Source organism: Carassius gibelio, chromosome B13 (assembly GCF_023724105.1).
Source record: "Carassius gibelio isolate Cgi1373 ecotype wild population from Czech Republic chromosome B13, carGib1.2-hapl.c, whole genome shotgun sequence".
NCBI classification, from domain to species: Eukaryota; Metazoa; Chordata; class Actinopteri; order Cypriniformes; family Cyprinidae; genus Carassius; species Carassius gibelio.
In genome coordinates this window covers 21,716,330-21,731,912 of record NC_068408.1, presented here as the reverse complement: position 1 = coordinate 21,731,912, position 15,583 = coordinate 21,716,330, and the positions used below count along the sequence as shown (strand labels likewise).

General features: G+C 35.9%; 1 protein-coding gene across 1 annotated transcript; it reads right to left on the bottom strand.

Annotated features, from left to right (window-relative positions):
* Window positions 1-10,706: 10,706 nt before the first annotated feature.
* On the bottom strand, window positions 10,707-14,163 carry galm (galactose mutarotase). The gene is made up of 7 exons (XM_052571766.1): window positions 13,888-14,163; window positions 12,967-13,121; window positions 12,657-12,863; window positions 12,488-12,569; window positions 12,246-12,396; window positions 11,985-12,159; window positions 10,707-11,203 (listed from the first exon to the last, which is right to left on the bottom strand). Exons 1-7 carry the CDS (start codon window positions 14,066-14,068, stop codon window positions 11,126-11,128), a joined length of 1,029 nt encoding a protein of 342 aa, XP_052427726.1. The 5' UTR covers window positions 14,069-14,163; the 3' UTR covers window positions 10,707-11,125.
* Between the last annotated feature and the right edge of the window lie 1,420 nt (window positions 14,164-15,583).

Sequence of the window (15,583 nt, the reverse complement as noted above, 5' to 3'; positions counted from 1 at the left end):
ACACCTTCATGCTGTTTCTGTCAAGGCCCAAAATGGTAGCAAGGACCTTGTTAAAGTAGTGCATGTGACATTAGTGGTTCGACCTTATCAAACCACTTGAACCAATTGTTTAATAATGTCTTTATTCAACAATTTAATACAGTGGAAGAGAAGAAATTGTTGAATAAAGTCATTATTTTTGTTTTCTTACTGTTGAAAAAGTTGTCACATAAACTATTTTAAAGACATCCTTACTACCTTTCCGGGCCTTGAACATGTCAGTTTTCCGAAGATGAGCGAAGGTCTTATTGTTTTGGAACGACATGAGGGTGAGTAATTAATGACAATTTTGTGGTGAACTATCCCTTTAAATTTCAGTCATTATTATGATTTGGAATATAGCATATAGACAAATTTTACGATAATTTTATTTATATTTTTTTATTATTATTCATTATAGCTGAGGGAAATGGGGAATTTTATTTCAATGCAATTTCAAAATCTAACATTTTCAAACTATAAATCTTACATTTCTAAAATGAATAAATAAAAGGAGTACTTTAAATATCAAATAGCAAATTAAAAGTCTTATTGTTTAAACCTCTTGACACACTGGCTCAACCAGTGGCATGAGTATATCTGTTTGTCCACACAATATCAGACGGTGTGTAAGTAAGAAATCCAAAGAAAAATGGATAACGTCAAGGCAGAAAATTACCAATACTTCTGTAAATTTACAGACATTTCCTTTAACCCTAAAACATTACACAATGCAATGTGTAATTCAACATTTTAGTAATACAGGCATTTCCTTCATATTAATACAGTACACTGGTCTGTCTTTTTATGAAATTTTCTTAGAAGATCAGAATACCTCAAACTACTCAGAAATGTCAAATCACAAGCATTTTTGTGAACTCAACAACCTCTCCTCTCTGACTGAGCTTTTACTAAGCTGTCTATCTTGTGTAATTGGACCATTACAAATAGTGCAGTCAGCTGGAGCGGTGTTAGCGGTGTTTGCCAGCATGTTGAGACACTGATAATTAGCTTAAGCAAGAGGCCGAATTCCCTGTGCTCATTTGCAATGCAGTGTAATAGGTTTGGATTTATATAGAGCACTGTACCTAGTTCCACTTGTTACCATCTGCCCTGTTCTACCAGCGTTCAGAACACTCTGTCAGATGACTGGATGTGGAGGTGAAAGCATTGCTGCAATCACATATATAATTGTGTTAACAGTACCCTGTTGTAGTCCTTCTGGCATTTAGATCTGACGCCCAGTCAGCAGCACTGTATGCCACAAGTTTAAGTTTAAGTCCATCACTTTTCTTGTAAAATAGTTTGTGATCAATTGTCCCTTTCAAGTACCTCATTACATGTTTAACTGTAGATCAGTGTTGTTCGTTTAGGTCAGACTAATATTGAGACAGTTTATGACAACCCAACATAGATCAGGTCTAGTCAAGTCAAGTCACCTTTATTTATATAGCGCTTTAAACAAAATACATTGCATCAAAGCAACTGAACAACACTCATTAGGAAAACAGTGTGTCAATAATGCAAAATGATAGTTAAAGGCAGTTCATCATTTAATTTTTTGATGTCTTCGCTGTTCAGTTTAAATAGTGTCTGTGCATTTATTTGCAATCAAGTCAACGATATCGCTGTAGATGAAGTGACCCCAACTAAGCAAGCCAGAGGCGACAGCGGCAAGGAACCGAAACTCCATCGGTGACAGAATGGAGAAAAAAACCTTGGGAGAAACCAGGCTCTGTTGGGGGGCAGTTCTCCTCTGACCAGACGAAACCATTAGTTCAATTCCAAGCTGCAGCAGATTGTGCAGAAGAATCATCTGTTTCCTGTGGTCTTGTCCTGGTGCTCCTCTGAGACAAGGTCTTTACAGGGGATCTGTATCTGGGGCTCTAGTTGTCCTGGTCTCCACTGTCTTTCAGGGATGTCGAGGTGCTTACTAGGTGCTGATCCACCATCTGGTCTGGATACGTACTGGATCCAGGCGACTGCAGTGACCCTCTGATCTGGATACAGACTGGATCTGGTGGCTATGGTGACCTCGGAATAAGAAAGAAACAGACTAATATTAGCGTAGATGCCATTCTTCTAATGATGTAGCAAGTACATCGGGTGTTATGGGAAGTGTTCCCGGTTCCGGTTTACCTAATTAATGCAGCCTAAAAATCCTTTTATGGATTTGGATATTAAAAGCATATTAGTACGTTATGTGTAAGCCAGGTTAAAGAGATGGGTCTTTAATCTAGATTTAAACTGCAAGAGTGTGTCTGCCTCCCGAACAATGTTAGGTAGGTTAGTCCAGAGTTTAGGCGCCAAATAGGAAAAGGATCTAGTACATATCATCAGATGGATCAAACTACCTGCTCCCTCACAGTACCTCTTAGGATCAACAGAATCACTATCACTGTTGTAATCCAGCTTTTGCTCACATGGTGTCGACCTGGGTTTACAATCTGACATACTGAATCTCTCCTCAAAATACACCTTTTCTGGTTCATTTTTACAGTTTACAGACTAGTTTATAACCACGTCTGACTTCACTTCAAATCCTTCTGGCTGTTCTGTGTAAATCTCACAGTCAACTGGAGCATGCAAGTAAGCCATTTTTTAAGTCATTTGGTGGTGGGCAAGATCATATTGAGCTGCCATTTGCATTAAGGCTCGTATTGAAGTCATATTTGCTGTTGGGGAGAAAGTCTCTTTTTAATCTACACCCATCACTTGACTTGAATGACTTCTCATCTATATTCTTTTTTATAACATAGATGCATCTACACCCTCACTGCATGTTTGGCTTATGGTAGAGTGGTTAGGGTAAATGTATAATTTTCTTGAAGAGAGTTAATTTACTCTTCCATGGCCTTAGTCCACATCTGTGACTCATTTGAACTCATAGCTTCCTTGAATGTTTGTGGTACATCACACTCTGTAACAGCATTAAACATTAGATCTGATCATCAAACTAAACATCAGATTCATAATCTGTCAAATACTGATCAAGATCTGTAATGATATGCAATATCACACCATCAGTCCCTCCCACTGTATCTTGTAGGATTTGTAGTCACTTGCTTTAAAGACAAATGTGTGTCTGTCATTGTCATCTTTATCAGTGGGTTGTATAACATTTTCTCTCTTTTTGCATCTGCAGTTTTCATCTCTGTGCATTGAGCTTTTCCGATTTGAGGTCGGACACGCTTTATGACCTTTTTGGCCACAGTTGTAGCACATAATGTCTGAACATGCGATCTGTTCTCTTGCCCTCCGTGCCGGGGTCGAGGCATTCGCTCTGATCACATTATCTTCACAGGTGCTGTTGCAGAAGTTTTCGGTACTTTAAAAATTTCTTAACTTGGTTTTGAACTCTGCAAATGTTGTGTCTACATCACTTTGTGTGATATGTACAGTGAACGAGTCCAGCAGTCCTTTCAAAAGGCTTATTTTTCACAGCTCTTCATCACCAGCATAGTAGGCCCTCAATATCCATAGAGCTTTCCAACCGTCGTCTGTGGCATCTCTCATGATAAGAGACAAACTTTTGTCTTCTAGGTACTGAATACGCTCAGCATATGCCTCCCTGTTTTTGTTGGCAGCATCTTCATCTTCTTCTTCATCACCATGCTGTGTCTTTCAGTCCTAGTAAACGCATGTGGCCTATACATTTTGTTTACCAAAGTTCATAGTTTTTTTCATCTCCGTCAACATACAGACTATTCCATCCTTACCCGCTTCTCTCCTGGGCCCAAGGCCAGTTGGTGCAGCCTTTTTTTTGCATACAGTAACTGGAAAATTATATTTAATTATACAGAGGAAAAAAAATGCTTACTACTTTGTATTTTGATGAATCAGAACTGCCTTTATTTGCATATGTCCTTTTTTGGAAGACAGGTCACATGACATGAGCAGTGTGAGGGTACACCCAATACAAACCTTAACAGTGTGCTTATATCAGAAAAATATTAGCATCAGCATATTTCAAAATTGTTACTTTCTTTGTAAAATATATCATCAAATTCTTATATTAGTGCTACCAGTATTACAACATCAATATTGTAACTTATTTTTTTAAATGTTAACTTTTTTTTAAACTGATATGGTTTGAAACACATGATTCCAGCATGACATGATAATCAAAATCAAAAACATGTTTTTTAGCAGAGCATCTGAGGAACGAGCCGTAAAGGCACAACCCTATTCTGGAAAAGGGGCGGGGAGCAACAGCTCATTAAAGACACATGCACGAAAACAGTGTGTTTCTGCTTCCACTCAAAATAGGCATTTTCAAAATGATATGGGGTATTTTGTGCTGAGACTAAAATTACACATTGTAAAAAGGGGCATAATAGGTCTCTTTTTGATATGCATCATACACTAAACAACTGAGGATCACACACTAACAGACTTCACAAACACAACACATTCATTCAGAAACATGTTGCTAGAATACACATGACAAATGAAAAAAAAAATGCATTCTAAAATCGTGCTCAATTATGTTTCATATCTGGATGGAGTCACAGTCTAAAGATAAAAAATTCATCTGGAAATCCTAAAAACATCTATGCCCTTCATACACTATGCAATTTTCTGCAAAAACTATCAACTGCCCAAAATGTGCAGACTGGCTCTGACTAGCATCAACTCATCCAGAATGTAAATTGGGGCAAAAATCTGGGCAAAAGTCATGTAGCTTATTCCAACCTTAAATTACGTGGAAAAACAACTAAATACTCCACATTATCATTTACAGATTTATGCTCCAATGCTATTTCTCTCCATTTTAAGCAAACTTGACCTTATTTTTGTCAACAAAATGTGTTTAAATTAGCAGGACTTTGACATGAGCAAGAGTGACTTTTGTTACAGTTAACATCTCTCAGCTGCGTGAACACATGCCAACAGCCAATCAGAAAGGAGGGCCTTGATCCTCTTCTGAGTGCAGTCAGTGGGCTGTTTAACTCTTCATGGTGTTACATCTCCTGCTGGGTTTCACAGGGCTTATGGGATTGCCTTGTGTCCCCCAGCATCACCTCGTGTCCACCCAGGCCCCCCTGTCCCAGACCCACAGTGCTTAGTGTCCCAGAAAACCCAGTGGTCTGTGGGCGACTCTGTCCTCATCCTCAATGAGAGCCAGTGTGTCCACTGAGAGTTTTCCAGTTTGAAACAAGCAGGGCGTCAGTAATTTAATTGGTCCTTATAACGATGGCGTGGAGGGGCGAAGCACATTGGAGCATAGGGCTTTTAATTAATGTCAGCCTACAATGATGTCACAATTCATCTCCTCTCTAGGTTATATGCATTAGATACATCTAACTAACTATCTAAGTCTCTTATGCTCACCAAGGCTGCATTTATTTGGTCAAAAACACAGTATAAACTAGTCATATTTTTTATAAACTAAAAAAACTGTTTTCTATTTGAAAATATTTTAAGATGTAATTTATCCTTGATTGTAAAGCTGAATTTTCAGCATCATAACTCCAGTCTTCAGTGTCACATGATCCTTCAGAAATCATTATAATATGCTTTTTTTCGTGCTCAATAATAATTTCGGTTGCACTTTATTTTACAGTACGTGTACTAACATGTACTTATAGTGTACTTACAGTGTATTTATCTAAGAAAGTTCTGGCATTACAAGGTAACTACATAGGGTAGGGTTAACTTTAGGGGTAGGTTCAGGGTTAGTCGTAGTTATTACATAGTTATTGTAATTACTTTAATAAGTACATAGTATGTACATGAGGAACAGGACTGTAAAATAAAGTGCTACCATAATTTCTTATCAATGCGAAAAACGTAATATATTTTTGCCGAAACGGTGATACTTTTTCTTTTTTTTTTTAAGATTCTTTGATTACACTACAAGTTTTTTTTTGCACTCTGTGAGTCATATCCAAAGTTTGACAGAACACATTAGTCTTAATTAATGTGTATCCACTAATTGTTTTCACCGAGCAGCACAAAGAAATTATATAAGGCCGCCTACACCCTGTGCCTTCTTTCTCCAGTGCTCAGGCCTGTGTTTCAGGAAGAGGCCAAATATAAGTGACGAAAGCCAAAAGGTTACGCTCTATCAGTATAAAAACAGAAGAACGCAGAGAGGGAGGATATCCGCAAGGGATGAAAACGAAACAGATAGAAAAGAAAGACCTACAAAGATAACAAAATACACCATTTGTTTAAATGTATGAGAAAATGGCTCCCTTCCCATTTTGTCTAGTGGTTGTTACATAAGCAGCTGTCCGGTTAAAGAACAGACACAGACGGACAGTATCCCCTCAATGTTACCCTGTTTGCCACCTCCTCTTCCCTAAACTATCCTCAGTCAAAGTTCTGGACCCTCGAATGATCCCACTTCTCTCAGATATTGCAGATATTACCATCCATCATGTCCTCGGTTACTACACTCAGAAAGAAGAAACAGTGAATAGCATGAAGGAAAAGGAAGAAAAAACTCAACTGAAGGCCTTTGGACATTCCTCACACTTCTGTGTCACTTTTCTGACGTGTGTAAAATCAGCCGAGACTTCCGTTCCAGAATCAGCACTTCCCCGACCTGTACTTTTGGCCTTGTCTCTGGACTCACCCTCGCCTCCTCTGCTATCCTCACCGAGGATCATCATTCACAATGCATTCCCACACAATGCTGACACAGACTTGTCATCTATTTATTCCTAATCTTGTTTAAGACTATCTAGGCAGAAACAAAAAGTCATCCTGTGACACCAGCTCCATATGCACTTCTTTTAAAGATACATATTTTTTTTATTTTTGGTTTTCATTTTAATTATAAAGCTTTGGTATTTATTTCATTTTTATGTTATGTTACATTTGGTTAAAGAAAGTGAGAAATGCTATTAGCTACAATAAAATATGTTTATGGTTTTTAAGATTGCAAGTAACAATTTGTTTTTTAATAGTTTTTAGTTGAACTTGAATTGAACTTGCAATCGACTGAACCCTAGTGAAAAATAAATATACTAAAATTACATTTATTTCGTGCAAAGTATACTACTAATTCATTTACATATTATATACTTAATAAAACACCCAATTTAAATTATGGTAGACTAAGCTGGTATACTTAAAGTTTGCTAAATTGTAATTTTGTGCTTAATGCATTTTAACTGTGTGGAAATAGTGCTGAGGTACAATACTATATATATATATATATATATATATATATATATATATATATATATATATATATATATATATATATATATATATATATATATATATATATATATATATATATATATATATATATATAGTATAATAAGTAAAGTATAGTTGATATGTATTAATATATTTAGACTATTTAGATATATATAGCCTATACAGCCTGTCTTCCTTCCATTTAAACCTGATAACATCCATTCATGTGTCCCAAATAACAGAAGGGCCACTTACTCCTAGGGCTCAACTAAAATAAGAGTTCTGTCCTGAGGCACTACTATCTTAAATCTAGAAAAATCTAAACTAAATCCATGCAGCCAACCTGTCTGCTATGATCTGCCTCCTCTGGTCTGCTAGCTCCCCCATCTGTCCACATGATTCATTTATGCCTTGCTCATGTCCAAAATTATTCCCATTTTCCCCCCTCAGCAGAGAAATACACTCACCAATCATACAAGAACATAATCTTTAGTTCTTTAAGGCTAAAGATTAATTTATTCAGGGTTCACCTCCTCTGAGACACTAATCTAGTATGAAAAAACAATCCACAATCCCCTCATTTGGGCTGTACTCTATGCAAACAAATCTGAAATACTTGCTTAATGTGCCTTAAAAATGAATTTGACATTGTTTTTTTTTTTTAAGCAAACAAAATCTAATCAGTTTGTTTTCAAAACAAGACATAACATGACATAATTTGTCATATTAGTAAGCTGTCAGTAACAAATTTTGTCCAGTAATTGTAATGGCACATGTGCAGCTATAAAATGTAAAAACAATTATAAACATTATTTTCGCACATAGGCTACAATATCAGCTCTCAGAATCATTTTGGTATGTATTTTGTACCACTGAAGTTTTACGATCTTAATAGCAGGTTTACTTTTTTAAATGTTCACCAATGGTTTAAACAGATCTGGGGGGTTTTGTTGTGTTGTTGTTCTAGTTTAGTTTTTTAGTTTCTTTTGGAATATATAAGTAAAGAACAGAAAATAAATTTTAAAAGGTCTACTGAAGTTGCATGCTGTTGTTGTTGTTGTAATAGTCTCTGGGTATAAACTGCAAAGTTTCACTTTTTAATGTGTGATACTCAGAGAGAGTTCAGAGAACAAAACACCCAGAATACTCAGAAATGATTAATGACTTGTTGGACCCAAAATGGTTCATTTTGTGAACTCGGAGACCTCTGTGAGAGCTTGTTCTGAACTGTCTATCTAATGTAAGTGGACCATTACAAATAGTGCAGTCAGATGGAGCGATCTCAGCTGTGTTTGCCAGCATTAGGACACTGGAAACGACCATAAGAAAGACACTAAATGTGAACATTTGTTAAGCATTTTAATTATTTTTATAGACCACTGAACCTATTAATCTATCGATATTTTATAGTTTTGTATTGCTTTTTTATGATGCCATTTTGAAACATGACTTGTTTCAGCAATCGTGATACAGCTTAAAGCTAGTTTCAAAATATAATATTTTGATAAAAAAAAACGCAAACAAAGTAAAACTATAAAATAAAACAAAAGAAAAACTGTTCGCCAGAGCCAAGTTTTTATTTTGTTCCAGTGACGCCAGACTTTTATTTTGAAATATGCATCATGCTTCCTGTCGAAACTCCTTTGCTTGCTGCTGATTGCGGCTTTCTTTGTCTAATAACCATAGCTAATAACTTGTATTTCTTTCTTAACTTTCTGTACTCACACCTTATAGTGTACTTATAGTATGTTTAGTGTGTCCTAACCACTGATCTATAGATCTATAGGTCCTAACTCATGTCTGGTGGCTGTGTTTCTATATTTAAATGGTTTATTTATACTTAAAAGTTCATTTTGATATTGTCTGATTTAAAGGGATACTTCACTCCAAAATGAAAATTATATATATATATATATATATATATATATATATATATATATATATATATATATATATATATATATATATATAAAGATACTTTGAAGATTGTCGATAACCAAATAACTGATGGTAGCCATTATGGTAAAATACTATGGAAGTCTATGGCTACCGTCAATTGTATGGTAAATGATGGCAGAATTAAAATGTTATTTCTGACAGTAAAACCTTCTGAAGGATTTTTGGTTGTAAAATATAAATTAAAATATAAAAACAATTCATATTAATATATAAAAATTTCAAAATATTTATATATATTTGAGTTTTTCTTAAATATTTATTAACAGTTCAAGACAGCTTGTTTTAGATGTAGTGAGTGTTAATGAATATCAATGCAAATATAATTATGTTAAAATAAAGAGAACATTTTATGAAATGGTGCATTTGAGCCATATTCTAAGGATCATTGTTTTGTTTAAGTCTGGAAAATTTGCTGTTTTCAAAACTATTTGTAAGATGTTTTATCCCATCTCTTCTGGACAGCGAGTGGTTTTGGACACTAGTAATATATGAAATTGTTCATTGGTTGGTTTAAGTATGTGTTGTTTTAGACTCATGGGTAAAATCAATATTTTAGGAAATAAAAAAACACTCTTTTGTTTTTCAGTCCCTCACAGGCCAACCTGAAGTCTCCTAACATAAAGCTGATGCAGTCAGGACATTGCACAGATTCCTTTGAACTGGTGTGTAAGATGTTTTATGTGAATGTGTATGAAACATGCCATGTTTTATTTATGTGAGATATCCTCAGGAGAAGAATAAGCTCACTAGTAAAGGAGCTGTGAAGATGCAGCCTAAAGATGCCCTCTGACACCCCTACACACACACACACACACACACACACACACAGAGACACCTCACCCCTCCTCATCACTACATCTGACTGATTTATTATTTATTTACAACAAGCAGAAAACTGTAAACATGTTATTACATGCACTACTGTTCATCCAGAAACACAGAGTAATCCATTTGCACATTGTAATATTTTCTATGCACTTTACTGTCCATTGCAATAGTGTAAATGTTCATATGTTCATAGTTCATAGTTCATAGTACTATTGAAAATCTGTAAATTATGTCCATAATACTTAACTGTTGTACATATTGTAGACCTTGTATATTCTGCACTTACTGCTTATTGCACTTCTGGTTAGATGCTACCTGCATTTCGTTGCCTCGTACCTTACATGTGCAGTAACAAAGTTGAATCTAATCTAATCTAATCTAATGCAGAGGAGCTGTGCTTCATGACCTGGACACATACACCCCACATCTGTCAACTTCTCCATAACCATCTCACCTAAACTACATCCACTCTGACATCTAAATATGTATTTATTACTGAAAAAGTGTGTTTGATTTCACAGACATTTCCTAAAACGCAGAGTCCATACTGGACTATTATAGAAACAAGACAGCACGTGCATGAATCTTGAATGAGAGTATGAATTGTGCCAAATTAAAAAAGACAGGTATTGTGTATTTTGAATTAACTTCTATTATAATGTGGGACTACTATGAAAAGTCATATTTTTGCTAAAAGATGCAATATCAAGTGTATTTAAAAATAAATAAACAAACTGGGTCAAAAATAATGATTTTTTTTTTAATTAAACATTCTCCACAGTTATATTTGGGCACATGATTCATTTTTTTGGAAATTTTTACATTTTACAGTTGTCTCATTACATGACTGCATTTTTTGGATAATGCTATTATGGTATTCATCTCAAAAAAATATAATTTGTAAAAAAAATTACAGGCTTTTTTTCTATTAGATGACATTAAAATGTATTATTACAAGCAAACCTTAATGTCAATTTGAACTTTAAGTAGTAATTGTGTTAGTGTAGGATTTATGACAGATATCCCCAACTAAAACAGAAAGTACAGTAGAAACACCATATCATGGTCTTAGAAGCAGTACATTATGTTGACCATCCAACCTTCAGCTAGAAAAGCATGCAGTTGTGTCCTGTTGTAAGAGTAAGCTTCACATGCTGATGTAGTTTCAGAGCACTGAGAATGTGAAGCGTGTTGTGTGCGTGTACGTCTCTCCTGGCTTCAGCAGAGCATCAGGAAAATGAGGCTGAGAAGAGACAGAGACCTCTCATTAAGACACACTGTGAAAATCAAATATGTAACAGTAAGAAAAACACTAAGTGATTATATTTTATGCATCTCGAAGTGTTCAAGAAAGTGTTCATTCAGAAACATTAGCTTTTTTATAAAGCAAAAACATTTACTAATTTACATCTCTTATGCACACCAAGGCTCTATTTATTTGACCGAAAATACAGTAACATTTTAAAGTATTATTACAATTTAAAATACCTGTTTTCTATTTGAATATATTTTTAAATGTAATTTATTCCAGTGATGCAAAGCTGAATTTCCAGGATCATTACTCCAGTCTTCAGTGTCACATGATCCTTCAGAAATCATTCTAATATTCTGATTTGCTGCTCAAGACACATTTCCTGTTATTAATACTTCATATTTCTGTGGAAGCCGTTACACAATTTTCAGGATTTTCTGACTTATAAAAAATTCCAAAGAACATTTTGCAACATTTTATTTACTGTCAACTCTGGTCACCCAACAGAATAGCAGTATTAAAAATAATAACTTACGGACCTCAAACTTTTGAATAGTGTACATCTGAATTAAAATGCACTTTTATTTATTGTGTTCCCGTGGTTCAGTGGTTGGGCATTGCATTAGCAGCGCAAAAGTTTGTGGGTTCAATTCCCAGGGAACAGAAATACTGGTAGAAAATATAAATAGACTGAATGCACTGGAAGTCACACAAGTGTTTAATTTAATTTAATTTATTTTATTTATTTAATAATGTATTGAATTTACAGTACCTGGTTCACAGCGTCTGGCCAGTTTTGGGTCTCTAAACAGAAGGCACTGTGTTTGGAGTAAGCAGCTCCACCCTTTCCTTTCAACGTCCCGTCCAGGAAGTTAGAGGTGTAGAACTGAACCCCAGGCTGTGTAGTGCTCACCTCCAGAACACGACCTGTCCCAGGATGCACCACTCTACACAGACCAACACGTGCAGTAATATCAAGACACATCTAGAGTAATCACGCAGACTCAATAATCCAACTGGAACAGCAAGTTACCGAGCACATTTTCGTTCCAGTGGTGGATCCCCAGGTGAACACAGACAGAAGTTGTGATCAAAGCCTGGACCAGGCAGCTCTTTCAGTCTAGAGCCCAGGAGGACAGGCTTTCTCAGGTCAAACAGGGTCTTCTCCACAGGTTTCACCTCCCCTGTACAAAACAACACAAGACCATGCCTGACAGATTCTGGCTTTATAAGTTTAAAAGATCTCATTTTCTTTCAAATAATGTGATAACATACCTGTGGGGATCATCGTATCATCCACAGGCAGGTACGACTCTGCTGAGATGGTCACCTCATGGTCGTAAATGTCTGGAGTCCCCTGCAGATATGACAAAGCATTCATTAAGAGTATGAATACACCTGTTTTGTCCACACAGTGGAAGTGGAGGTTTATAAACTGCCGTGCCTGTCCAGCCAGGTTGAAGTATGAATGGTTGGTGAGGTTGATGGGTGTCGTACGGTCAGTCTGTGCGTGGTACTGCACACTCAGTGTGTTCTTCTCCAGCCTGTAGGTGACCGAGGCCTTTAGGCTCCCAGGATAACCCTCGTCACCATCTGGACTGAAGTGACTCAGCTTCACGCCGTTATCCACCGCCTCTGTGGTCCACAAGGCCTACAACACACAAACCTCCTTCAAGAAGAGAAGTCTGCTGACGCACGATATCAAAGATTGTTTTGAAGAATGAGGATTGAGATGGTTTTCATTTCAGACTGACCTTATCAAAGCCCTTCAGTCCTCCATGCAAAGCATTGGGTCCATTGTTAACTGCCAGTTCATATTCTTTCTCATCCGCCACGAACCGGCCCTTTGCAATGCGGTTTGCAACCCGGCCTATCACAGCTCCAAAGTAGCGAGGGTTTGAGAGATAACCTAGAGTGGAACAAAGGGAATTAAGCATTCAATATCTCCACAGTTAGGTCTAGTGATAGATATCATCGGCCCTTGAGTGACCATTTCTCCTTTGACTGCAACAATACTCAAAGACAACACTCTATGTCACGATTTCCCTGTGTCAGGCCACTTTATTACACAGAACTTAAATTCTGAACTTATTTGTTTTGTTTTCTTTGTATGTATATATTACTTGGGTTGCTGTAACCAGCATCTGGTGAAGCTTTCAAGTCAACAGCACCCTTAGAAGTGTATTTATTGAGAAAAATGGTGACGTGTTCAATACTTATTTTACCCGCTGTACACTAAATCATTAAGTACAAATGATGTCTCCTACATCCCCTTGAGTGAAACAAGTAAATAATTAATTATTGACATTTAGTAAGAACTTATAGTTTTATAATGAAAGTGAAATCTGCAGCTTAGATTGGCTTTAAGGAGAATCTGGTGACAAATGTCTTGACCGCATACTGAAAAGTTTTACTAACAGGATGTTTAAAAATGTATTTATTTTTTAAATCTGAACTACAAAACCTTCCTTTGTTCTCCTTGTAATCTAATTGCTGTTTAAGAAAACCATCCGAGATATTAAATAATCATTATTGGCCACATCTGGCAGGAAATAGTTAGAAAAGTAAAGAAATCATTCCTGGGGTCTCTAATCATCAAACACCAGTCACAAACACCTGCCATTCACAATAATTCAACTCTTTCCAACTCTGTTTTCCCAGAGACTGAGACTCGCCTTCTCCGTCATCGTATCCTAACACTATATCCGCAGTTTGTCCGCTGTGATCTGGTGTCCTGATGGACTGGATCACGCAGCCCAGAGAGAGGATCTCCACACTCACAGCGCCGGAGCGCAGGCTCCATCTCTCCGCCGGACCCTGCGCTGCGCCCCGCTCCTCTTTACACACCTCCGTCATTCCCAAACAAGCGTTCACTGCTCCAACACTCAAATCAGAGTCACAAGACGGGAGCACAGACGACTACACTTTGAGTTAATAAACTACAAAGTACCGCCCACAGTGTCAGAATCCCTTCCCTTCTGTCGGATTTTGAGCAAGTAAACAGAGTGCGTTGGTGTTATACTGCCACCCTCCGGATTGGGGCAGTACTGCGCATTTATAAACGTGGAAGTGTTTGGCTAGTGATGCAGTGCTATGAGAGTAATATGCATTTTAAAATGCTTTGTTAAACATAGAAGTTAAAATACATTGCTTAAATCTTTAATCAAATGTAGCACATTGCACATGAACAAAACAAAATTAAAAATTCGTCCATCTTTATTTGACCCTCTAACTGTTGCACTCACTTTTCTACACTATTCTATTCTATAATTTTTTTGATCTTTTTGTATTCTATTTTCTTTTCATTTATTATACAATTATAAAAAAGACTTATAACACTAGCTTGCTCTATTCTTTTTTCTTTTTATTTATTATATTATTTAAAAGCCCTTGCTATGTGTACTGCGTTTAAGACTGTGTACTTGTTATAGCACTTATATATATCATTGCTCTTTTGTTGTTTTTGATTGCTTCCATTGTCCTCATTTGTAAGTCGCTTTGGATAAAAGTGTCTGCTAAATGACTAAATGTAAATGTAAATGTAAAAATAGATATTGCAAAACAAAAAATGTTCATCGCAAAATTAATTCCACAATAAATTATCTGTTGTCTTATAGAACTTGTCTAGATTGCAACAGTGATAGTACAAAATAAAGCAATATTTGTTGGAATCAGGACTTAAGACTGAAGATCTAATAATATCGGCTATTGATCTGGAATACTAATTATGATACATTATAATATAACTACAATACAATAATAAAATGTTATTAATAATTATTAATTATTGCAATACAATTGCTATTTTATTCATATATAAATAAATAAATATATATTTATTATTCATTTGCTGACAGCTTTGTTAGTTCATATTCTCGTGAATTTCTATGCATTAGTCATTTATTAAGAATTATTTTGTGGCATTCTGACCCGAGAGTTATAAAATGGGTAACATGCAGATGGATTTTAAATGTGTCAGTCTAAAAATAGACCAGTCCTAGATATGCTGTGCCTCTGAGAGTCGCTCCTTTAAATCTTCACACCCTTTTTTGTTTCATATAGTTTAGTTTCTCTAGGAAAAATTGCATTATGGCATAAATCTAAGATCACTATAAATGTTTTTTTTTTTGTTTGTTTGTTTTTGTGAACTCCACACATAAAGACAGCTTTCTCCAAAACGACCCAAAGAGCATTCTGTTCTTCACTGCAAGAAATCTGACCATCTGAATTAAACTAGCTTGCTTTGTAAATGTTGGAATATTAGTCTTTTAAAACACAAATTTGGCTAACAATTACTGTAGGCTTTTTTTTTTTTTTTCTTTTTTTTTTTTGCAGATTTCCTATTGAAGTAGGCACAGTTGACGCGGTTTA

What these genes read in the sequence shown, in the direction of transcription:
- galm (XM_052571766.1), bottom strand. Translation starts at nt 14,068, where the DNA reads ATGACGGAGGTGTGTAAAGAGGAGCGGGGCGCAGCGCAGGGTCCGGCG. An exon ending in GACTGAAGGGCTTTGATAAG is followed by an intron (nt 12,864 to 12,966) that starts GTCAGTCTGAAA and finishes TGTGTGTTGTAG; the next exon opens with GCCTTGTGGACCACAGAGGC. An exon ending in CTGGAACGAAAATGTGCTCG is followed by an intron (nt 12,160 to 12,245) that starts GTAACTTGCTGT and finishes TGGTCTGTGTAG; the next exon opens with AGTGGTGCATCCTGGGACAG.